The 26,487-nt window shown below is 44.4% G+C and overlaps 1 protein-coding gene across 5 annotated transcripts in view; it reads right to left on the bottom strand.

Moving 5' to 3' along the window:
• The window catches only part of ASTN2 (astrotactin 2), a 473,842-nt gene that overhangs the window by 301,843 nt on the left and 145,512 nt on the right, over positions 1-26,487 (bottom strand). For all 5 annotated transcript variants that reach the window (XR_013539660.1, XM_072984878.2, XM_072984877.2 and 2 more), the window contains exon 3: positions 1,559-1,946. Coding sequence is in view for 4 of the 5 variants with exons in the window: in XM_072984878.2 (XP_072840979.2) it covers positions 1,559-1,946 (388 nt within the window). In the remaining variant the exon portion in view is untranslated. The remainder of the gene's footprint in view (positions 1-1,558; positions 1,947-26,487) is intronic.

Genomic DNA, 26,487 nt, shown 5'->3' with positions numbered 1-26,487 from the left:
AACAATACAAGAAAAAATGTTTCTAATTTTTTTAAACATTAACATTAATATCAATGACTGAGAAAGAAAGACATAAATACCTAAAACAAGTATTCGAGAAGGCTTTCACGGACAGGATCTAATGGTTGTTGTGGGTTTTTCGGGCTCCTTGGCCGTGTTCTGAAGGTTGTTCTTCCTAACGTTTCTCCAGTCTCTGTGACCGGCATCTTCAGAGGACAGCACTCTGTGCTCTGGTGTAGTTGGCTTGGGAGTGCAGTGTTTAGTGCTGTCCTCTGAAGATGCCGGGCCACAGAGACTGGCAAAACGTTAGGAAGAATAACCTTCTGAACACGGCCAAAGAGCCCAAAAAACCCACAACAACCACCTAAAACAAGCTTTATGGTTCTGACCAAAGGCCAATCCAGTCCTCTCTGCGCTGACTGTTCCATAGGCTAGAACTGTCAACCATGTAGGTCACACTAGACATGATGGGCATTGTGTACTTAGACTGAAACCATTTTTCCTCCAACAAGGGGACTTCCCCAGAAATGCATGTCTCAGCAATCAAACTTGCACCCTGAGATCATTTTAACCTTCCAAAGATCCATTGCAAAACACAGCACGTGAAATGCAAGATACAAAGATAAGGAAAAATCCCATGCCAGGAGAGATGCATGTCACCCTGTGTGTGATCACAAACTACCTTTTTAAAAGGAGTTCAGAGTACGATGTAGTTTGACCTTGAGTTGCCCGCTATATAAAAGGAACTCTGGACTTTATTTTGTCCATTATAAAGATTCAGGAAACCCTTTGCTCCTTCACTGAATATGCAACAGGGATACCGAATACCCCATGTTTTTCCCTCCCTGTCTTAGGATTGCATTATAAGATTTCAATTTTCCTCTTCAAGATGTGCTTTGGAGATCAAAAGCTCTGGCTCGGGAGCTATACGGCATTACACTACAAAAATCCGTGTGCTCTTCTTGTCCCCACCGAGGTTTCAATCTACCAAGGAAGATACAGAAATTGCGAAGGCGAGAAGTCCTTCTGTTCTGTGTAATTCTGTCACAGACGTGACGGCAGGGCACCACGCAGCTTTAGCCAGAGGCTGGTTTCCTCGAGAGAAGTCATGCGCACCGATATCGAAGTCTCTCCATGGAAGACCATGTTGGCATTTTAAATGTTTTTTATTTAAAAGAAACCAAAGAATTGGCTAATGTTTGTTTGTTTATTTATTTTTAAATCTTGGACGGCCCATCACCTACATTCCCTACAGCAAAGGCTGTGTGTGTGTGCCTGCAACGGGTTGCTACATGCCAGGAAAACTGTTCCTGGAAACCCAAAACTCATTTAAAATGCAGCCGACTGCTGTGCTTAGACATCGCCAGCCTGGGAGAGGGAAGACGGAAGGCTCAGCACGGTGGCCTCCCTGCTCATCCATCACTTCTTAATGACCCACCAAGCACATTCCATAGATGGCTGCCTCCAGCAAAAAAGATAAGGGTGGAGGGGCGTGTATGTGTGTGTGTCTGAGTGCTTCTCTCTCTCCCCCCCACAAAAAAACCCAACAACAACCAACCTTTCTTTTCATAATCCAGCTTCTCTCCTCCACTCCTGCCCAGGCTGTCCAGTGGCTGCATCATCGTTTGACCCCCAAACTCATCCTCCCGGTAGCTGAGCCCAGGCCGCAGGGGGTTCTCCTCCTCCTCCTCGTAGTCGTAGTCGTCCAGGATGGGGGTCTCGCGGATGGGCATGCCGATGACGGAGGTGTGGGCCTGCAGGCGGGAGCTGCGGAAGCTCTCCCTCCCCTGCGTGCCCAGCAGGACGGACGGGATGTAATGGATCTCGTGGGTGGCTTCCGTGCTGGCGCTCTTCTGCGGGATCCGGCGCTGCTTGCACCAACGGCGCTGGGCGTACAGGGCGACGGTGAACACCAGCAGCAGCAAGAGCAGAGCTATCAAGCCACCCTAAATAAATAAATAAATAAATAAATAAATAAATAAATAAATAAATGAATGAATGAATGAATGAATGAATGAATGAATGAATGAATGAATGAACAAACTTCAGTCACGTTTAACATCTTCCTCCTCCTTCTCCTCCACCTCCATTAAACGCCATGGCAAACCTAACTCACCTAAGGAACTCGCTCAGCAGACTCTGGAATCTGAACGAAGCCGGCAGCGATTCCCGATTCCCGATGCCTGCCCGTGGACTTCAGGGATCAACCAGCAAAACACGTTTTGCCGGATAAGATCTTCCATCAGAAAAGCCCAAAAAGGTACTAACTGAGGAAGGAACTGAGCCACAGCAGATCCAAACATCCTCCAGACCAAGGACACAACCCTGATCCTAGCTCAAATTCAGGCCAAAGTGAGGATCAGCTACAGAACACGACATCAAGTCAATTCTGACTTAGGGTGATTCCAGAGCTTTTCGAGGGCTTCCCCAGTACAGAACACTTGGAAATAGTTTATTTTTTCCTTCTTCTACCTAAACCACTGAGCTATCCAGCCAACTTAAGTTGAGGATAGCCCTGAGCAATTTCCAGCACTCCTAGACTAGATGGCATTTGGATTCGGCCCACCTTCAGCTGGCCTAGTGCGGCTTAAGAAGCAGGCATCGGAAACGGGAAAGCACCAAAAATGGATAAACACTGTATAAAATGTGAACGTACCTTCTATGACTGAGCGCACACAGTGAAGAAACATTATAGAAACGGAGACACCTCTATGAATTTGACAGCTGTCTGGAGAGCTGAGCGAGTTACTTAGACTGCATGGCTGTGGAGCCAAGCGTCAAGGGTTTGCTTGTTTGTTTGTTTGTTTGTTTGCATTTATATGCACCCATCTAGACATAGTCTACTCTTTTGTCCATTTCAGAACAGCAATTTCAACAAACCATGACAAGGCTTGTTAAAACAATCTATCCCCACTCCACATCGAAAGCACAACATTTGTAACACGGAATACAAATATTTAGAGTTTGCTTAGGCAAACAGTTAAATAAGTAGCTATTTCACAGTAGCTTGGAGGGCAAATGCCATGTGTGTACATAGGTGCATGAGTGTCACAACAAAATAGCTGGGGGGAAATGTGTGTTCTAAGATAAAACACATCTAAATCCTTTACGTGCATTTTTGTGCAAGTTTTTAAAACTTGCAGATTTCCACTGGAATGAAAGAGAATGGCCTTCTGAAAGAATATGGGCAGAATTGTCATAGCCTAAATAATATGGTCGGTTCACTGACAGCTAGAAATATCCCCTTCCCTCCCGCCCTTCCAAAATGCCAGCTATGATTTCGAGAATCCCCTTTTGCTTACGCAATTAGTGAATGTACAGGTAACACGATCTTTAGAACGGGTCACCTAGACAGCGAACAGAAGCAGTACCAAAAAGATAAGAAGTTGTATGATGCAGAGAGTGATTTTAAAGGACGATCCGGCTCCTTTAAGGACCTGTTGGCTACCAGCAGCCCCCAAAAAGTGATGATAGATTTCACAGTGACATATTCATCGGCTGTGTTAGTGATTTATAACCTTGATGCATTTCACTATGGGCAAATTATGCATCCCTTTCCTCTACACCAGAGAAAAGGGTTAGTTCTCTTTTCTGGAAATGTTCAGCTAAGCAGCAAGAACTTGTTCTAACTAGAAAAGGGCCAGGGGTTGGATTTCCTTCAAACCCTGGACATGCTAGGACGAAGCTTCTACGCCAGTGGGTCCTAACCTTGGGTCGTCAGCAGCTCTTGGACTAAAGTTCCCGAAAACCTTCCGACGAACTTTGTTGGCCAGGATTTCTGGGAGTTGCGGTGCAGGAACATCTGGGTACCCAAGCCTGGGAAGCGCTGGGCTAGGCAATGGTTCGCCCCAGTCTGGATTCCCAGGCGACAGTCATAAACGATTACTTCTGCTTGGCATCTCAAGAAAACATTATGTCTTTTGCTATCGAGATTCTATGGAGAACACAAACATATACGGCCTACATTCCTTAGGCTATTCAGCAGCTATTCAATAGGAAAACTGTGTTTTATTTGTCATAACTTTAGCTTACTAAAGTTACCTTCTCCTCAATTCTTTTAATCTTCCCCCAGTTCCTCTTCTCACTCTGTTTCTGAATAGTTCGCTGGAGGGGTGGGAGGAGGAAGGCTGTCTGTAAAGGGTTTCCTCGTTCTGGAAAATCTCATTAGAGCCTGAACCTCCGTGACCTTCCTGAATCCTTAATGGCTCCCTCATTTGAGCCTATAATTGACACTGACACACACACACGCACGCACACATACAGGGCTCCAAAACCGTTCCCTTTAAGAAACTTCAATGGTCACACAGGACTCCACTGCTTACCCCAAAATGATTAATCATCTTTGTCCTTCAGCGATAAACATAAGAGCATTTTGAGACATCCCTTATTTATTTATTTCTATATTTCTCTTACTTTTCAGCTCCTATTATTCGTCAGAAAGTTCAGGGCCACCCATCTGTAGTTTTAAAAAAGGGATTGCATACATGTAAAGGTAAAGGTAAAGGTTCCCCTTGACAATTTTTGTCCAGTCGTGTTCGACTCTAGGAGGCGGTGCTCATCCCTGTTTCCAAGCCATAGAGCCAGCATTTTGTCCGAAGACAATCTTCCGTGGTCACATGGCCAGTGTGACTTAGACACGCTGTTACCTTCCCACCGCAGTGGTCCCTATTTATCTACTCGCATTTGCATGCTTTTGAACCGCTAGGTTGGCGGGACCTGGGACAAGCGACGGGAGCTCACTCCGTCGCGTGGATTCGATCTTACGACTGCTTGGTCTTCTGACCCTGCAGCACAGGCTTCTGCGGTTTAGCCCACAGCGCCACCATGTCCCGTTGCATACATGTACAGTAACATAAATCATCATCATCATGATGTGCTGTCAAGTTGATTCCAACTTAGGAGACATTCTTCAGAGTTTTCTAGACAAAAATACTTAGAAGTTGGTTGCCATTCTCTTCTTCTAGAGGCCCCCCTGGTGCAGCTTGCCCAAGGCCACCCAGGCCGGCTCAAAGCGCAGGAGGCCCAGTGGGGAATCGAACCCCCAGCCTCGGGCTCTGCAGGCAGATTCCTAGCTGACTGAGCTATTCAGCCAGCTACGGGGGGGGGGGGAAATATGCTGCTCAAAAGTCAAACTTTGGAGGCATGCAGGAGGGGCTGCTCTAATCTACTTTTTCCTGTGAAATTGTCCAACCAAAAGATAGAAAGGGGGTGGGAAACGGATAATACGGGAAATGTTCTATGTGGCAATATGTCATTCCGAAACTGATTATTATTTCTGTCTCAAGGCTTTTTCCTCCCAATATTCCCGAACAATGGCCACGTCCAGAGGGGATTTAGTATTCTAAGACTGGATTTATAATACTCTGTTCTGCAGTGATAAGAATATGGGCTTTTAATCCTCTGTGCTGTGAACATGCATATTCTCTCCCATAATACTCTCTCTCTTTTTTTTTATCTCTCTCTTTTGCCACACTTTCTCGTGCTCCTCAGCCACGTGAGTATCTGCAAGGAAAGACAATGCACAAAGACTTGGAAAATGAAGGGCCTCAAGCGTGGTCCAGAAGAGATTCTAGAACACAGACTCCTCTTTTTGCAATACCTAGAACCTTGCCACAAGAAGAGTAAAGACAACATATTTCTTCATTTCAAACAAGCAGAGTTGGGAGGTGGGGCAAAACTTGAATTGGGGGCTATAAAAAGCCATCTGGAGGACTAGTCTTATTGAGGCAAAACGCAAATACAAAATACAGTAGTGCCTCGCTTAACGATTGCTTCGTATAACGAAAAATTCACTTAACGATGGCTTTTTTGGAGTGATCTTGTGCTTCACTTAACGATTTTCCCTATGGGCGATTTTCGCTTAACGATTTTGGGACCATGCTTCACTTAACGATGACAGTTTTATGTCCCCTTGTTTCGCTTAACGTTTTTTTTTTAATAATCCCAGTTTTGCTACTTTTAAAATATTCTAAAATGTTTAAAAAATGTTTAAAATGCTTGGAATCGTTAGTGCACCTAATAAAACCTTCGTTAACTTAATTTGGCTTTGTTCTGAGTCTTTTTGAATTTTTTTTGAATTTTTTTGCCCCATTGAAATAGGCTTCAATGCATTTCAATGGGTTTCGCTTAACGTTTTTTCCTATGGGGATTTTCACTTAAGGATGGTAATCCATTCCAATTGGAACGGATTATCCGGTTTTCAATGCATCTCTATGGGAAATGGTGTTTCGCTTAACAATGTTTTCACATAGTGATTTTTTTTTTGGAACCAATTAAAATCGTTAAGCGAGGCACCACTGTACTTGTTGTTGCTTTTTTTAATGGAAACATTATGAAGTTGAATCGGCATAACTGAATCATGAGAAGAATAGGCTGTTTGCCTTCTGGGGAGAAGGGGAGACCAGTGGTAGGACTCAGAAAGAACATGCCAAGGGATGTAAACTGTGGGTGGGTGTGGGAAGGGACAGTCTGCAAAAACTGTGTGTGAGTGTGTAGTGCAGGTTATATAATGAGGATCATTTTCAACTGGTGACCCACTCCCTTGCCATTTCCCTTCCTCTTTGAAACGCCACAGCACAGGAATTCAACGGACTAAAAGGCACACTGACAAGAGAGAACCAAACCAGATAATAGGTCATTCATATGTGCTCCTTCCACTGATGGAAGATGTCCACCTATCATAGCACGCCATTTTCGTCACCTCTGTAATTTGAATTTAGCGTTCGATCACTGGAAGGTAAACATGATCTTTACCTGTAGATTTGTTTACTACGGTGCATAATTCCAATGAAATCCCACTGCAGGACAGAAACCTAGTTATTCAGAAAAAGCACGCGTTGTTCTTAATGCCTAGTTTTGAACCTATGAATGTGGGGCCAAGGCACCAAACAGCCACAGAAAAGCTGGCGTGTGACAGGGCTCATATCACTGTTGCTGTTGTTTAGTCGTTAAGTCGTGTCCGACTCTTCGTGACCCCATGGACCAGAGCACGCCAGGCCCTCCTGTCTTCCACTGCCTCCTGGAGTTTGGTAGCAAATTCATGTCGGTCGCTTCGATGACCCTGTCCAACCATCTCATCCTCTGTCGTCCCCCTCCTCCTCCTGCCTCCACACTTTCCCAACATCAGGGTCTTTTCCAGGGACTCTTCACTGTATACTTACCTAATTAGCAGGTGCGGTAAAGGAAGGTGGAATCGACAGTGACTGACAGCCATCACAAGGCAACAGCCATGCGCTCTAACCAGTGTACCCACAGTGGGTGCTGGCTGCTAGGGTTCAACACCACCTGACTAGTCATGAGTGGTCTTTCCAAGATCTAGATCAGTGCTTCCCGACCTCGGTTCCCCAGATGTGCTTGGACTACAACTCCCAGAAATCCTGGCCAGCACCAGACAGTGATGAAGGCTTCTGTCTCACTAGGTCGACCTGCTCAAGTCCTCTCAGAGCTTAATTTTCACGAAGACAAGCAGAGACAGTGGGAACTTAGTGGGGTGCAGAGTTTACAAGAATGAGGGGTCTGTGGGTCAAGTGACTTTCCCAGGAAAAAAGAACAAGGGAATATAAGCCATTCTTGCAAACCGGCCACAGTCCTTGCCCTACTAAAGAGGAAGAGATTAACCTTGGTGAGGCATGGACTCAAGGGTATATCCTTCTGCTCAGAGTTTCCAGATGTTGTTGAACTACAAATCCCAGAATGCCTGACCTAACCAAAAAAACCCCTCAGAAGGTAAAGGATGCAAACATCTGGCCATCCAAGCCTCGGGTCCCCTGACTTCAATCGATATGTTAACCCCAACCTGTTCTGGGAGTCTCCTTGCCCAGGTAACAAGGAGCTCCATCGGCAACTAATTAAACTTTTTGCATAATCGTAGTGACACAGAGTTAAATAGAAAACTTTGATCTCTGAAACACACTTACAACCTTCCTTCCCTTAACAGCAGATTTTGCTAAATAATTCAAGGCCCATTTCACTGAAGCGCCTCAGCTTCCTGTTGCCAGGCCTTTTCCTTCTTGTTATTTAATTAATAGGGCAAAATGGTTTTAATCTTCCAGCCCACGCGCCCCACAACTGTGCGTTAAGAAATTCCTCCTCTCTTGAGGTGGTGGGGCCTGCCTGTCCTAAAAGCATGGCGGAAATATCTGTGTGTTGTTTACTCCTCTTTTACAGGTCATTAATGATGATAAATAGGGGACAGGCTAGTGCCAATCCCAAGCTGAATCAACTTCAACGCCATGGACTGTCATTCATCATCTACTCCACCGCCTTCGTGTCATTTCTGAAGGCTCTGAGAAGGAAGGGTGAATCAGATCCTTTAAAAAAAACAAAAAGCAAAATATTCTGCTTCACGATTACCTGTTAAAATATTAAAATGCAGGTGCTGAACAACTAGCTTCTCTTCCACCCCCCAGTGTTATCCAGGGGGGGAAAAAGCTGCAAAGGGTGCAGAGGAAGGCATTTCTAGCAGTTAAAGAGATTTGAGAACAATGTTTTAGTTATCTGACAGTGACTTATTGATTGTGTGCAAAAGACGAAGGAAATAAAGGTACTGTTTAGCATATTTTAGCTTTGCTTTAGTACAGTTTTACTGCTAAATTGTTTTAAATTGTTTCAAATTGGTTTTATGGATCGCTCCCTTACCCTGAGATCTGCTGACGTAAAGGAGGGCTAGAAATACATACATGAATATTCAGAACCGTCTCTCATATTTCACGGTGAAATCGTAGACTTTTGCCTTCACCCTCCCATTCATTCAGGCTAGTTTTAGGAGAGGCATCCGTGTCAGTCCGTGCAACCTCAACTTGGTGGAAGTTCCAAGAAAGCTGACATTAAAATATAATGGTCTTTAAGGTGCCACAATGTTTTAGTCTTTTTTTATTATTATTATTATTTTATTTTATTTTGGTCTTGCCTACAATTCAGGCTAGACTCTAGATCAGTGGTTCCCAACCTCGGTTCCCCAGATGTTCTTGGACTACAACTCCCAGAAATCCTGGCCAGCACAGCTAGCGGTGGAGGCTTCTTTGAGTTTACTTCCAAGAACATCTGGAGACTCAAGGTTAGGACCCACTGATCTAGATGGACACGGAAGCTCCACATAAACATGGCACCTCCATCTGCCATATAAAAACGATTCCAATACGGCCGCCTTCAACAGTGCAGTTCAAGTCGGTCTCCTGCTTCAAACCTAACACATTTCTTTCTGTCCGTTTCTGCCAAAATACCTGAGAATTCTCTCCGGTCCTTTGCCAAAAAAAAAAAGGTTTCATGCTTCTCCTGTAAATGCTAAAGGTGACAATGGATTTTCAATACTTTAAAAGCTAGGTTGTGTCTCTAAGGGATGAATCTCAATTCTTTTCTCCTCTCTCTTCTTTTTTAATGAAGGCAACGCCTTTTGCAAAATGTATATTATGTATGTCTTTATTAGGTACCAGACCAACCATTATACACAAAGGGCATCAATTTAATAGCAGGTACAAGCCCTACAAAGATATAGAATATGCACACGAGGGCAGAGTTACAGGAGCTGTGGGAACTCTAACTTTAAAGCCGGCGACTTCCTGTGCATAAAAATAATCAGAGAAGAAATGTTCAATTTTCAGATATATATATATATATGTTCAGTATAAAACTGAATTTCATTTAGCTTTTCAAGGAAAGGGAGGAGGGGAAAGGGAAGAGAGAAAAAGAGAGAGAGGATGAGGATGAAAAGGAGAGGTCTGCCAGCGAGAGATGCTCTTTTTGAGTAAAATATGCACTACCCTGTTCTGCTAAATGCTCACTTGAATCGTCTCAAGGTAGGGTCTGAAAACAGTGCGAGGCTGTGGGAAAGGATGCGGGAGGAGGAACTCACCCCATGCCTCACAGTCTCACCCTGTCAACAGTCCCGACACCAATCCAATCATCTTGCCTTCAGTGGACAGAGTAGCCCTCAAGTAACAACAAGGTCTACTAAAACCACCGGGATATTAGGGATCTACTTAACTAGCTAGTTGGTTAGCTGTGTGCCACCAAGGCAGATCCGAATGACAGCAAAACCCCAACGGCACTTTTCAAGGTTAAGTGAGACATTTAAGGGGCGGTTTTACCAGTTCCACATCCCTAGTGAGCTTCCATGGCTGAGCAGGGATTTGATACCTTTGTCTCCAGAAGCCTCGTCCATCACTCCAATCACTACACTAGACTGGGTTCCATCCACCTACCTACCTATCTACCTACCTACTTTCTTTACAGGTAAAAGCAAGATAGAAATAAAAAGTTTTTTTAAAAAAAAAAACTGAAAATGTGGTGGCACCTGAAAGATATTTATGTTGGTTTTTTTTTAATGTGAGCTTTCGTGGAAAAGTCCACTTCATCAGACATCTTCCTACAGTATGTCTGATAAAGTGGACTTGTCCATGAAAGCTCGCATTAAAAATTTATATAAAAGTTGGTCTTTAAGGTGCTACCACATTTTTGTCTTTCTTTACTTTTTATTTCTATCTTGCTTTTACCTATAAGGCTTGCAACAGCTACCACTTCTACAATTATCTACTTTCTGATTCTTAAAAATCTGTTCTGCTGGTTTTCCATATGATGGCTCAAGGCAGGAACAATAATGAAAAGCATGTGGTTTATCTGCAAGGTAGACGTTGTCTAGAGGGGCGGGGTAAAAGTCGAATAAATAAATAAATAAACAAACAAACAAACAAACAAAGAGATCAAACCTCTCCATTCTGAAGGAAATCAACCCTGGGTGCTCACTGGAAGGACAGATTCTGAAGCTGAGGCTCCAATACTTTGGCCATCTCATGAGAAGAGAAGACTCCCTGGAAAATACCCTGATGTTGGGAAAGTGTGAAGGCAGGAGGAGAAGGGGACGACACAGGATGAGATGGTTGGACAGGGTCATCGAAGCAACCAACATGAGTTTGACACAACTCCAGGAGGCAGTGGAAGACAGGAGGGCCTGGCGTACTCTGGTCCATGGGGTCACGAAGGGTCGGGCACGACTTAACGACTAAACAACAACAAAAATCTGCAAGGCTGAGGAAAGGGGTACTCAGTGTGGTGAAGTGGATAGAGTGATGGACTAGGACTTGTTGGCACATAACTACCCATCTAGAGAAAGTATGGCCTGCAAACTGCACACATTTTTCTTACTTAGAATATTTTTTTAAAAAATTAATTTAAAAAAAATCAGTTTCCTTGTAAAATCCAGCAATACACCACCAAACGGGCTCTTTACTTCAATGAGGGCACCATTTATTGAAAGTGTTTTGAGAGCTTATTGCAAAAGGAAATCTTAAATTATATTCAATTACATGTCTCTTCCCCAGGTTTCTCTTCCTTTCAAATCAATCAATCTTTGCTTTATCATTCAAACAGCCTTTTATTATTGAAAAGGCCTTTGCAAGCTTTTGTTATTTAAAAAGCCCTGCAATTTAAAATGCATGGTTCTCAAAAGTAATTTAATTTATTCTATTAAAAATTTATTATTTTAATTAATCTGAATCAAACTACAGTATAATGTTGTCCCAGTGGGGTTGTAGGGGGGATGGTAGAACAATCTTTGATAAAATAAAATTAATCCTTTTTTATAATAATAATGATAATAACAATAATTACTTAAGTCTGAGTGGGATTACTGGTGTTCTTAATACTAGGCCACTTTATTATAATACAACTTTTAAAAGCATATACAGTGTAGAGAAGCACACACATTACAGTGGTGCCTCGCTTTATGATTGCCCTGCATTACGTTGAAACCACTTAACGACGATCTTTTTGCAATCGCAATTGCGATCGCAAAACGATGGTCTGAATGGGGAAATTTCGCTTTGCGATTACTGGTTCCCTGCTTCGGGAACCGATTCTTCGCAAAGCGATTATTTTCCAACAGCTGATCGGCGGTTTCAAAATGGCCACCAGGTAAATAAAATGGCTCCCCGCTGTGTTTAGGGATGGATTCCTCACTGTACAGGCAGCAAAAATGGCTGCCCTATGGAGGATCTTCGCTGGACGGTGAGTTTTTACCCCACTGGAATGCATTGAACGGGTTTCAATGCATTTCAATGGGTTTTTTTTGTTTTGCTTTATGATGTTTTCACTTAACAGCGATTTTCCTGGAACGGATTATCGCCGTTAAGCGAGGCACCACTGTATGTATTTGTATGTACAGACAGAACAGAATTTAGGAAGCTATGCACAGCCCTGTCCCCGTCCGATCTATGGCTCCCCGGAAATTGGCCTGAATACCCAGAGGGTTGCTCAGACCAAGTTTAAACAAAAACCTCCCTCTCTCTCAAAATAGGAAAACATGGCAAACTGATGAGAGATCTGTGAGAGGGCTTCCTTTTCCCCTATCAACAAGCAAAGCGGGGAGGGAGGGACGTGTCTCCATCACTCGGGAGCCCAACCACTGGCATGTAATTGTGTGCATAAACGGGAGGCAAGCGGTTCAGTGTGAGCTCGCTGACCTCTCTCAAAGAACACTAGTTCGACATTGCAAAGATGGGGGAAGCAGCAAGAATCTCCAGAAATGGATTCACAGGCTTCCGGTGCCTTTCAATTGTACGGGGTTCTTCACAGTGCAGATGAACAAGCTAGACCTCATTTCATTGCTACAAGAATGGGAAAAAAGTCTGTTTCTCTTATTCTCTTTCCACAGGCCTGGGTTCTGTATTTTATTTTGGCTTTTCCACTTCATTCCTTTTCATCTCCACTATGCGACGAGGTCCTATGCTGAGTCAGGGAAGGCCCATGATCATAACAAGGAGTCATCTAACACAGTGGTCCCCAACCTTGGGCCTCCAGGTGTTCTTGGACTACAACTCCCAGAAACCTTCACCACCACCTTTGCTGCCCAGGATTTCTGAGAGTTGAAGTCCAAGAACATTTGGAGGCCCAAGGTTGGGGACCACTGATCTAACAGATACAGTGGTGCCTCGCACAACGAGTGCCTCACACAACGATGAATTCACACAACGATGCCTTTTTCTGTTAAATTTGCTGCCTCACACAGCGATGTTTCCTATGGGGGATTTTCACACAACGATCTCCCTTTTCGCTCCTGTAAAAGTGTCTTACAATGTTTGGAAGCTGTTTTAAATGGTTGCAATGGTTAGTCCACCTCCTGAAACCTATGCAAACTGATTTTGGTGTTGTTCTGACACTTCATCCCTGATCTCTGCTGAGAAGCCCAGAGCACCTCAGAGGAAAAAGTGGCCCTTGGCATTTTTTTTTGGGGGGGGGGGAGAGGAAGAGGAGGGAATGTTTTTCTCCAATACATCTGGGGAAGTGGGGCAAGAGGAAATCAAGAGAGAGCGTGCATGGGCCAGAAAGATGCTATTGAGTGATTCTGAATGCCCGGACACCCTGTAAATGTCTACTTATTTTTTAAATCCTTTACAGAAGAAATAAAGGGGGGAAAGATCCCGGAGAATGAAAGCATGTGTTGTCTGGTGTCTAGCAACCTAGTCTTAGGGAGAGCAGGGCAGGGGAAAGAAGGGAAATGCCTAGCTAACCTGAATGCCCCAGGGTTTCCGCCTGGATTTTCTGCCTACAATTCCGCCGGCCGAAAAAAGAACTCTACCCCTCCTTCACCGAATCTTCTTCTGACTCGCCCCCCCAGGTCACAACGTTGGCAACTGCAATTCCTTCGTCCGGCCGCCTTCTCACCTGAAGGAGCAAAAGTCAGCTCAAGCAATGAATGCTGTTTAACCTGACACTTTCAAAAGACGGACACGGAGCCACTGCTGCAGGATCTGAACGCTCCTGCAGCATTTCTCAAAAGAAGTCGTTTTCCAAATTCGGCCTTCCTCTGAGAAAAGCAATTAAAGTTCACCTGAGCCAGGCCCGAGCACAGAGTGAGAGGCTTGCGGGGAAAAAAAAGTTCCTTAAAGGAAAGAGAAACATTTAACGCACACTTTGTTTTTGAGCTTTCCTCTTCTCATTCTCGGCCTCCCAGTGGGCAACAGCTCAACCTCCTGCGGGCCAAGAAAGAGAGAGTTCTGCTATGTACCGCTGAAGGTCCAAAGGCGTGGGGTGAAACCCCACAGGCGAGTGGAAACATTTCCCCTAAACTGCAGATTAGCACTCCCCCCAAACCATCTTGCCTCCTTCTTTCATCTCTCTGGTAGACCACCATCAACCAGAGACATCAGTGTCCCAATGATTTAATCCACCTTGAATTTCGGAAAGAAACCAGGACTGTTCAGTTCCTTTGACCATTCAATTCAAAGCACTGCTGGCGAGAAAAAAACTGTCCGTCCACTTCTGGGCACCCTGTCCTCAGCTGGGTAGAGTTCCAGTGGTAATTTGGACTTCTAAACATTACTGTAACATACACCCACAAAAAGACACACTAATCACCCATCTACAGAAAAAGACAAAAGTCTATCTCACAGCCATAAATACTGCACTCCCAAGCCAACTACACCAGAGCACAGAGTGCTGTCCTCTGAGGATGCGGGCCACAGAGACTGGCGAAACGTTAGGAATAACAACCTTCAGAACATGGCCAAAGAGCCCGAAAAACCCACAACAACCATTACTGTAACATCATAGGAACCACTAATATTGAGTCTGCGGGAGTCTAAAACTCCTCTTCCCTGTGTGACACACATTGAATCAGGGTCTTCTCTCTCTCTCTCTCTCTCTCTCTCTCTCTCACACACACACACACACACACACACACACACACACAGAGAGAGAGAGAGAGAGAGAGAGAGAGAGAGAGAGAGAGACTTTATTGTTTGATCAAACTCCACTTCAGAATAATTATGATCTATGCACAAGTCTCATGAATAATCAAATATTAAATAGGTGCCAGATCCGCATGCAAAAGTCATAATTGCTTTGCCCAACTTTTACAGCTTCCTTTTTTTTCAGAGGGGAAAAGGCACATCGATCATTACGATGATAGTGTTTATTTGCTTCCTTGCTAATTTACAAAAAAAATGCAGTTAATCTCTGTGGATCTCTCGATCATTAGTGCAAATGAGTGCAGCTTTGCTGCACAGGCTGCATACATTAAAAGGATTTTTATTTTTTTTAATCTTTTAAAGAAAGGGAACTCAATTTGCAGCCTCAAGATGAGGAGAGCCTAATGTAATTGGGACTCCGAGCAGAGCTGGGTGCTTCCCTTGATCGTCTCCAGGAGAAACAACAGATGTGCCGAAAAGAACTCACACCCTACCACTGCCCCAGAAAACAATGGGACAACTCTTAAAGGAGAGGAACGTATCATTCGGAATCAGTGTCTCCCTGCCCTGGGTCCCCAGATGTGCTTGGACTACAACTCCCAGAAATCCTGGCCAACACAGCTTGCGGTGAAGGCATCTGGGTAATTTCGTCCAAGAACATCTGGGGACTCAAGGCCGAGAATCACTGTTCCAAGCAGTGGATGAAGGCTTTATTTGGGGGGGGGGATCCAAACTTTGCCCTCAGGCATCCATATACCATATCTGTATGGCAGTGTGGTGAGGCCTCCTGCCTCTGGCCTGTATTCTCTACCTCCCCAGCCCTCCCATGAACAGAGGACAAAGGAGATGCCATGTTGCTGGAACCAAATTGCAGAACAGTGGTGCCCCACTTCACGGCGACCCCGTTAGACGACAAAATCGCTTTATGATTAGTTTTTTGCGATCGCTATAGCGACCAGAAAATGACGATTCAATGGGTTTTTTTTTTTCGCCTTATGTTGAATCGGTCCCTGCTTTGGGAACCGATTTTTCGCTTCACGACGATCAAAAACAGCTGATTGTCGGGGTTTCAAAACGGCCTCCCGCTGTTTTCCGGACTTATTTCCGGAAGACATCGATCGAAAATGGCTTCCCCTATGGAGGATCCTCGCTTTACGATGAGGTATTTCACCCACTGGAACGCATTAACCAGTTTTTAATGCATTCCAATGGGTTTGTTACTTTTGTTTGACGTTGATATCGCTTAACAGCGATTTTAACGGAACGGATTATCGTCGTCAAGCGGGGCACCACTGAACAATCTTCAGCAGGGATTGCCTGAACTGGTGCAAGTCTCTTTGAAAGCAACCTGTAGAAGAGGATGCACAACTGCAAAAAGAGAAGACCTCGCCTACACAAGGCTGCAACCCCCACCAAATACAATGCAGCCCCTCCCCAAGCAAATGCAGGTCTCATCAGGAAAGGAAAAAGTTAAAAATACTCCCTCAGCCCTAGAGGGGATCTGTTCGAGTCAAGATTGCAAGGTTCCGTCTTACTCAAAGAGAGAACTTTTAACAAGCTGGTGGTGGCCGAGGGCCAGATCGGGAATGTGAATCTTTTTTAAATGGCCATAAAATAAAAAATGGGCATACCAAACAGAATAACAGGAACAGAGGAGGATAGCTTTCCACCAGGAACACGTTAAGAAAATACGACAGGGTTTGCAATTTAGACTGGAATTTGTGCAGCATTCACAGTTTCACAATAAACTGCTGGATAGCTCAGTAGTTTAGGTCTGAAGCCAAAGGCCAGGACTTTGGCTCCTTGTGGGGGTCTCCTCGAGAGGGGCTGCACTTGATGACCCATAGGGTCCCTTCCAGCTCCGCAGTTCTAAGACGATTGCTCACTGTTTATTCCTTGTGCCTCTTCGTCTTCCAAAGAGCTCCAGTCGCTTCCCACTTATGAAAGCCACACCGACGGGGAGAGTGGGAGACAAAATGTGTGCAAATAAGCCGAGAAGCATTTTAAAAAGTATTTATGAACAATTCAGAACAACTTATGGAGGCAGGAACTGAATAAAAAAAGAAAGGTGTTATTGTGCGCATAAGAAATCGGAAAGCAGGCAGAGCTTTTAGTGGTTGTCTTGGAAGGTTTATTGTTGAGCCAATTGTTCCGGGAAACTATCCGGGCTATTGTGTAAATATGTTTAGGCAGTTTTTATGTGTAAATATTTCAGCATAACAGATGCCCCGTGTGGAAAACAGCAGCAGCACGATATGCCACATGGTTCAAGACTTCTAAGAGACAGCAGGAAAACCCACAGAAGCAAACAAACAAAAAAGGATTAGGCCCAACTATATTTCTCAAAGCAGGTTATTTAAACACATCACCAACACACACGCTTTGCCTTACGGAATCACACGGGCAAAATACATTTCATGCCTCTGATGAAAAAGACGCTGGTGTCACCATAAATTTCTCTGAAAAGGATCAGAGGGCTTTGTCCCAATTTATGGGACTGTGATTTAGACCAATTCCAAGGTTATTTATATTTGCCAACGTGGTCCACGGTTTTGTTTTTGAAAATTAAATGTATATCTCCGGGTGCTTCAGCTGATTATTGGGGGGGGGGGCTTGGTTTTCTTAATATTTTTAAGCCATGTCCATTACTTACGTTTGCTGACTTTATTGGGTAACTCAACAGCAAAATACACTTTGATACCCAGGCTGGTGTAGCCGATAGAGTGGTGGGCTAGGACTCGGGAGCTCTGGGTTCAAATACACACTCAGTCGTGGAAGCTTACTGCTAAAACCACTCCTGAAATATCTTACTTACTTTGAAAGCCCTATTAGGATCACTGTAAGATACTGATGTGGTGGCGCTGCGGGTTAAACCGCAGAAGCCTCTGTGCTGCAAGGTCAGAAGACCAGCTGTCCTAAGATCGAATCCATGCAACGGAGTGAGCCCTCGTCGCTTGTTCCAGCTCCTGCTGACCTAGCCATTCAAAAGCATGTTAAAATGCGAGTAGACAAATAGGGACCAACTCAGTGGGAAGGTCACAGCGTTCCGTGTCTAGTCGCGCTGGCCACGTGACCACGGAAGATTGTCTTCGGACAAAACGCTGGCTCTATGGCTTGGAGATGGGGATGAGCACCGCCCCCTAGAGTCGGACACGACTGGACTAAATATCAAGGGGAACCTTTATTTTTACATAAGTTAGTGACAACTTAATAAAAATAACACATAATTAAAAATGTAGTTCATAGAGTAATTACAGTATATCCTACGTGATGATGGTGACTGGTTGATTGGTTGATGGAGTGATTGCATTACTATCCCGCCCATCTTGAGTCCTCACGTGATGGATGTCTGGGACAGAGGTTTAAAGCCCTCAACCTGAGCATGGAGAGAGCAACGTGAACCAGACCCCAGACACTAACTTCACTATCTTCTGAACATCTGCTGTAGTTTAAATCCTAATCATAGACCACATATGTCACACACACAAACACAAACACACAGGTTCAGCTACTACTGCAGGACCAAAGAGCGTTGTGGCAGAAAAGAGCCACAAAATGGAAACTCCCACTGGATTTCCTGCAGAGAAGAAGAGAGTCATGGAAAAGGTGCCCAGCCCAACGTGGGCAAGGCAGCTGGCGTCCTCCACATGTTCTGGATCGCACTTTTCAGTCACTGGCGACAAGGACTCAAAACACATAGGACTGAAGTCCCCATATAACTGGGGCTATCTCTGCTCTTTATCTGGCTCTTCAGAAATGTTTTGCTCTTAAAATGCTTTACTGCCCTGTTTCCCTGAAAATAACACCTAGCCTGAAAATAAGCCCTAGTACGATTTTTCAGGAGGCTCATCATAGAAGCCTTACCCCCAAAACTAAGCCCCAGTGAAGTGAAAGCCCGCTCTCCGCCACTGTGCAGCAACTAGAAGAAGAGGACAGGACTGTAAAATAAAACATCCCCTGAAAATAAACTCTGGTGCGTTTTTGGAGCAAAAATTAATATAAGACCCTGTCTTATTTTCGGGGAAACACGGTATATTTATTATCTTTAACAACAACAACACCGCTTCCTCCAGAATCCTTGGATACCGTAAGACATAAGGTGGTCTATAAAGCGAAACAAGAGATTTAAAATACGTAGCCACTAAAAAAAAGAAAGGGGGAAAAAGATTAACTCATAGGCATTTGGTATCCTTTTATATATCCTATGTGAATAAAGTGGATTAAAAAAAAAACATATACACACACACGTTCTGGAAAGATGTAATACTGCGGAAAATCACAATTAAAGATGTGCAATTATCTTAGCCATGCTTTGCAGCTTTAGCATTGATCTGGTACTAGAGATGTAGCGGGTATATTTTTGTGTTGTAGGAAAAACCCTGACACTCTGCAGAGTTCATTGCGTTCTAAGGTTTCTCAATTACTGTATTAGTAGTAATATAGGAACATTACTGATATATGTGAAAATCAGAAAACCACCCTGGTTTCTCCCTGTGAGTGCATGACAGCAGCATTCAAAATGTTTTAACAAGAAAAAGCAGGCTACAGAAAGTGCGGATACCCAGAAGGAACTAAGTACCAAGGCTTTGGGAAAACACAAACTTCAGAAAGTGCAAAAAGCTTCGGAGAAGCGTAGTGGAAGAGTCGTAAAATCCATCCCCTGGAGCTTCCTGGGTGCAAATGGAAGCCATTTTCACTGTCATCATTCCTGGGTCACATTTCACATTAAAAAAAGAGAGAGCTCATATCACTCCAGGCACCTCCTAGAATTAAACAGGGAATAAGACCAAAAAAATTTTAAAAATCTCTGCCAATACTGCCTCAAACAACACGTTTCGTTCTTGGAGAAAGTAGCAGAATATTTAGCATCCGTTGTGTCATTGCCTCCAAAGACCAAAACTGTCACTTCCCTGGATTACAGGTCCCAAAATCCCACTCAAAGCTGTGGACACGTTGGATGACTGCAGGATTATGGGAGTTGTAAACCAAAATTATTATTTTTTCCCCCCCAAGTTCTGCCTCAAGTGTGCCAAATGAATAACTGGACCCACAGAAAACCTGGAAGTACAAAGTTTGCATCATCTATTGGACCAGATAGGAGTCCACGTTGGGATCGTTGGTAGACGACACATTTGTCACCCCCGTGAGCGACACGAGTCACAGGCTTGCCACAAGGGCAATTCTACAATTCCGGTCCTAACAACTACAACCACCACTGCTACCATCACCACGAACCGAAGGAAGTTGGTCCACTTTAGAAAGCCCACGACCGCTTAACAGAAGGATACGGGAACTTTGACCAGCCAGAGGTTTAGGAAGGGCACTCCTGTCAACCCCACCTAATTTGCCCAGTGATGACGGGACTTGGGACAAAATGTCTGGAGGGCCCAAATCTCTCCCACCTTCCCCTCCCCTGATATGTAAACACCGTAGGGACTTAAGAGGAGCCCACTATATCAAACCAATTTCAATCCAGTCCAGCATTCCCCTTCATGCAGGGGCCAACCAGGAGCATTTGGGAAGAATACCCTTTGAGTCAGAAGCTGTTCCTGATATTACTATTGTTACTGAATTTGATTTAAATCCTGCGATTCCTCCAGGGAGTTCCAAGATGCACAGCCTGCCCAAGTCTGGACTTCCTTTCCTCCCATTCCTGCTCCAGCTGGGGAATTACGCAGAGTCCACCCATGACGTCAGCTGCCCTTCCGTGCCTCTCCCCCCACTGCTTACAGAAACCAACCAGCAACGCAGACAGCGATGACGCAGCCACCTCCTTGTGCGGCAAAGTCTGTGAAATGAGACTGAACTTATGCTGCCTACGCAGCAACGACGCCTACTGTTCCTGTGCTAGCCTTCGGCCTATTCCATCCCTCGTGTTCCCAGGGAGCATCTGCTCCCAACAGGTGTACCATCACCACAGGGAGATGGTGCCAGGAGGGAAGGAGCGCTCGGCAGCTGAGCAGCAGCCAGGTGTGGAGGGGGGAACAAAAGCTTTCAGCAGAGAGCTATGCACTTCCACGAGCTGGCCACTTTGCTTTTAGCAGGCACCACAGGTGGCTCGACAGCCGTGGAAATGAGCAGCGAGTTGGAAAAGAGCTGAAGCAGAAGTTTAGAAAGTCCATTATTTCAATGTACAGTGGTGCCTTGCTTAACGATTACCTCGTTAAACGACAAAACCGCTATATGATGACAGTTTTGCAATCGCAAAACAATGTTTTAATAGGCAAAATTCACTTCCTGACGATCGGTTCTCTGCTTCGGGAACCAATTCTTCGCTAGACAACGTTTTTAAAACAGCTAATCGGTGGCTTCAAAATGGCCTCCTGCTGTGTAAAATGGCTCCTTGCTGTGTTTTTTGACAGATTCCTCGCTTTACAGGCACCGAAAATGGCCGCCCCTATGGAGGATCTTCGCTGAACGGTGAGTTATTCAGCCCATTGGAACGCATTGAATGGGTTTTCAATGTGTTTCAATGGGATTTTTTTTATTTCGCTTAACGAGGATTTCGCTCTACAGCGATTTCGCTGGAACGGATCATCTTCGTTAAGCGAGGCACCACTGTACTGGTTCCATGCAGACTCCCAATTCATTCCCCAGTGAGAGGTGGCCATTCTATTTAAAGCCTTCTCTGGTTTGGGTCCAGGCCTACTTGCCCCATCATCAAGATCTCCAGATTTGCTCCGTTTCCCACCTCTTTCAGAAACCCAGTTGACAAAGAAATGGGGCTTTGAGATAGCAAAGCTGGGGCTTTTGGAATTCTCTCCCGTGGAGATGCCACAGAACCCAAAGGGTCATTAACAGCATTTGATTTCTTCAATCCTTTTGACTGTTTCATTCTTTATTCCCACACTACACACTTTAATTTGTATGGTTATTTAGTTTGGTTGCAAGAGGATGTGGAGGGTTCCATTCCCCACGGTCCTCCTGGGAGAAGATTCAGCCTGGGTAGCCTTGGGCCAGTTGTACAGTGACCCCAGGGTGCCCCCTAGAGGTAGGGACTGGTAAATACACTTCTGAGTACTCTCTGCCTAGAAAACCCTGGAAAGGGTCACCATAAAATAGAAACAACATGATGGCACATCGTTGTCATCATCGTCGTCGTCGTCATCGTCATCATCATCATCATCATCATCATCATCATCATCATTTCACTTCCACTGTTTTCTTGTACTGGTATTTATATCTATTTATTATACTGTGATATATGTTGAGCTAGTTTTAACTTTCCTGATTGTGGTTGGAAATGGTCTAGAAAATTAACAAATAACAGATATAGGCCACTGTTCCTACCATATCTTGGATTACAGAGAGGTGAATCTGGATAGTTACTTAGCCAAAAAAACTGCTGCCAAACTTGCTTAGATTACGTGCTACCGCTGCAATGATGAAACACATTTTAATTCAATTGGAGAGGTGTTGTTGATTAATTGGTTGCAGCTGTTGAAAGACCATTATCATCCTCATCATCATTTGCAAGAGCTTACAAAAATCTTAGCTTGCAGCTACCTCTGGGGGAAAGACTTCTTGATTCTTTTAACACAGTATTTACAGCCCTGCCTTGCCACAGATCCGTCATCCAAAAATGAAGTTATTTTTAAGAAAGGGTTTAGGTTTAACATATGCAAATATGTTTTATTTAGAGGAGTTTGAGCCAGGGAATCAAATAGTTCAAGGGTTTGGATCTCTGGCTGAGGATTGTGAGTTCGATTCCCAACTGTGCTTCCCTGACATGGGCTGGATTTGTAATCCATAGGATCCCTTCCAGCTCTGCAGTTTTAAGATGATGATAATAATGATGATGATGATGGCCATACACATTCTTGCCAATTAATCAACTATTATTTCTTTAAGTGGGTGGTAACCCATGGCCTCCACTATATGCCTGTGGTGAGCAAATGTTTATCTATCCTTACACATATGAAGTTACAACACATATGAAACAGGGGAGCATTCACACACCCTGCAGAGTTAATCTCAATGTCACAAGAAATACCTGCCTCGTGCAAGAGTTATCGGCTCTTGGTGTGTCTCTCCCATCCCTCCATGAGCAAATCTGTTGAAATAACTATTGGTTTCAGCTGCATTTTATTTATACTTTGGGACAGGGGCTGTTGAAACCCGGATGACAAAACCACACGAGTCCTGAAAATCTGCCATGACTATCTTTTTCTTTAAAAAAAAAAAATGTAGCCAGCTTTAATGCAAATTGATGGGAGACGAGGGAAGCAAATGAAAATTGCAGCATAAACACAGGCAAAATTTCCTAAGAACATTTGAGTTGGGTTTTTTGTAAAAGAAGAGAAATGGAAAGAGGAAACGGGGTGGCTATTGTTATCCTGTGGAGCGGTGGAGAGGGAAGGGAGGGTTGTGGAGAAAAGATGAGCTCTCGTTAAAATTTTACAAGATGTTTTTCATTCTCTCCCTCACAGGTTCTTTCACAATACAAAGTTCTTCTAAGGTAGCCTTCCCTCAAAATTGACAACGCTGCCCAGATTACAATTCTCTGATCCCCTAGAGAGGATCTTTCATGAACACACCTAGAGCGTATTAGCAGAGTGCATTTTTGATTTAACCCTTGATTCTGGAGAAGACTCTCAATTCTACCAGTGTCCACAGTGGGCTTCCAGAGGGGCACAAACCTTACTTCCATTTTTTTAAAAAAAGCATGTCTAGTGTTGGATATGGTGGGTTTGCCTCCATGCATCTATAAAGTTGAGAAGGATGACTCCTGCTCTGCCCAGGATCTGGCATACGGGTGATTACCATCTTCCCTTGGCAAATAAGCCGCTCCAAACCTTTTGCTCACATGCTCTCCTTTCCAGTTCTTTCACCGCTGCAAAGAGACTTTGCAATCTTCTAATTTAAATTTTCCTGTTCCCTGTTAGACCCAAAGCCAACTCGCTATGAACCTCATTAACAAACAGACCAGGATCTAGAATTAAACTGCACTGCCGTTCCCCAGGATGGGGTGTCACATGGAAGAGGGTGCTTCTGATCTTCTCTAAAGCAAGGAGGAAAGAGCAGTTTGACCAAGACGTGACCCATTTTTAAGCTAGAAATGGATTGGACTCCAATCCCCAAGAACCACTACTCTGAAAAAGAAGGGGGCAAGGTACAATCCAAAGCCTCGTTCCCACTTCAAAATACGGTCCATTTTTGATACAAAATTGTCAACAGCGGTATCTGCAAACCACCTTCCTGGCAGGTTGCCACTTATGTCTAAAATATGTTTGTCAAATGGGCTGGCAGGCAAATCTTGGATTTCTGCTCACTTTCCTGTCTTTCAATCATCCTCTCTCTCTCTTCTCTACTGTGAGTTTAACAGCTTTAACAGCTAACAATAATTGGCCAATGCTTTTGCTACCATTGGGAGGAAAGCGATGACAAACCTAGACAGCATCTTAAAAAGCAGAGACATCACCTTGCCAACAAAGGTTCGCATAATCAAAGCTATGGTTTTTCAAGTAGCAATGTATGGAAGTGAGAGCTGGACCATAAAGAAGGCTGACCGCCGAAGAATTGATGCTTTTGAATTGTGGTGCTGGAGGAGGCTCTTGAACGTCCCCTGGACTGCAAGGAGAACAAACCTATCCATTCTGAAGGAAATCAACCCCGAGTGCTCACTGGAAGGACAGATCCTGAAGCTGAGGCTCCAATCCTTTGGCCATCTCATGAGAAGAGAAGACTCCCTGGAAAAGACACTAATGTTAGGAAAGAGTGAAGGCAAGAGGAGAAGGGGACGACAGAGGACGAGATGGATAGATAGCGTCATCGAAGCTGCCAACATGAATTTGACCCAACTCTGGGAGGCAGTGGAAGACAGGAGGGCCTGATGTGCTCTGGTCCGTGGGGTCACGAAGAGTTGGACACGACTCAACGACTAAACTACAAATTGCTACCATTTATGTGAAGTCACTGTGTTCAATGGGCCAAAGCACAGCAGACCAAAATTCTAGGGTGTGGAGGGATGAGAATGCTTGACAACCTTGCAGGCTGGCTGCCTCTGTGCGGGAGGCATCTGATATCCCCTCCCCACCTCCACTGAAGAAAGCTTTCAATCAAGCTGCCTTTTTTAAAGCACACCTAGGGACAGTCTCTGGCACTTTCCTTTATGGGAGTTCCTACACACTTCAGTGACAGTCTCATGCAACCGAAGGAACTAAAATACGGCCATCAACACTTTCTGCTGTTCAGCATTCTGGTGTTGCATCAACCTTGTCCCATCTGTATCTGCAACAGTGGGTGGCTTCTTTTATCTCCCCCCCCTTCCTTCCTCATTTCTGGACCCAATCCCAAAATGAGATTTTGCCCATACAAATCTCTAGACAGAATGGGACGGTGGATGATCTCAGAGACTACCGACACCCCCGCAAACTCACATCTCAGTTGTAGTGATCACTGGAAAGACCTGCTCCGTATTGTGCTTTCAAAGGACGCATGTCGGGCGTTGACATAAGGAAGCTTTTGTTCCTCTGTTCTGAGTTCCGTCTCATGTTGTTGGTTTTTTTTAGTGGCCATCCTCTAGATGTAGAAGTTTTTCCCAAGCAAAGTATGACTTTCTCTAGGTGAGCAATTTGTTAAAATAACACATCGTGGAACTACACTGATTCTGCCCCTATCCCTACATACTAAAAGAGATAACATATTTAAATAGGATTTAAAATGGGAAACATCAAGAAGGAAGGAAGGAGGTGATAAACCAATTTGTGGGGTCATAAGCCCCTTGAAAACAGATGGCCTTACCATGCTGAATTGAAAGCCACATGTGTTCTCTGTTAGATAAACCTCAAACACAAAAGGCAGCCATACAGAAAGAACTAAGCACACTCCTCTTACCCTTTTATTTCAAAAGTAATCACAACTAATTCTCCCTCTGCCATTCCTGGAAACAGGATTAATTATGGTTACTTATGGATAGACCTTGGAAGCTTAGCTGAGTCTTTGACATCAATGTCCTCAGTGAGAATGCAAGAAATCCAGGTATAAGCGGGTCAAAGAGAAGGTTAAGACTACGCTCTTAACCTCAAAGAATTTTGAGTTTCAAAATCGTAGGAATTATTCAATTTGATTGACTACACTAGCCTGGCCCATCAGTGATCACAGCCTTGCCTCGAGTCTGGTTATTCAGCAAGAAGGAAGGTGGATTTCCAAAATCTCACTGTCACAAACAGACCCCTCTCCCTCTTTTTTTGGGACATTGATCCCCTATATCACATGTTTCTCTGAAGGTTCAAGGCACACAGGCACGTAAGACTGCAGATCCACTCTGGATTAAAGCATGTCTTCCACCTTCACACACAGGAAACAAGTTTCAATTATGATGCCTTCCCTTGTCCCTTTCTATCAATCTCTGTCTTTGCCATCCTGCCAAAAGCTGAGAAGATTAATAGAAAGAGCATCAAAGGGAAAGCCGTGTTAAGTTTGTAGCTGACATGGTGGCAGGAGACTTGAGGCCATGTGTCACACCACGGTAGGGAGCAGTGTAAAAACAGTGTGTGCCTCATTTCATCATCATCATCATCACCTTGGAACTACAGAGCTGGAAGGGACCTTATGGATCATTTAGTTCAGCCCCTGTCAAAGAGGCCCAGTGGGGAATCGAACTCCCAACCTTTGGCTCCACAGCCAGATGCCTAAACCACATAGCTATCAATATGTGAGTACTAAACATTTTGGTTGCCAGATAAGGACAGCCCAAAACAAAAGGAAAGAGAGAGAGCAACACATTTCTCTCTCCAGGTTGTTGTTTAGTCAGTTGTTAAGTCGTGTCTGACAATTCGTGACCCCATGGACCAGAGCACGGCAG

Source organism: Pogona vitticeps, chromosome ZW-PAR (genome assembly GCF_051106095.1).
Source record: "Pogona vitticeps strain Pit_001003342236 chromosome ZW-PAR, PviZW2.1, whole genome shotgun sequence".
NCBI classification, from domain to species: Eukaryota; Metazoa; Chordata; class Lepidosauria; order Squamata; family Agamidae; genus Pogona; species Pogona vitticeps.
This window is presented reverse-complemented; position numbering and strand designations above follow the sequence as displayed.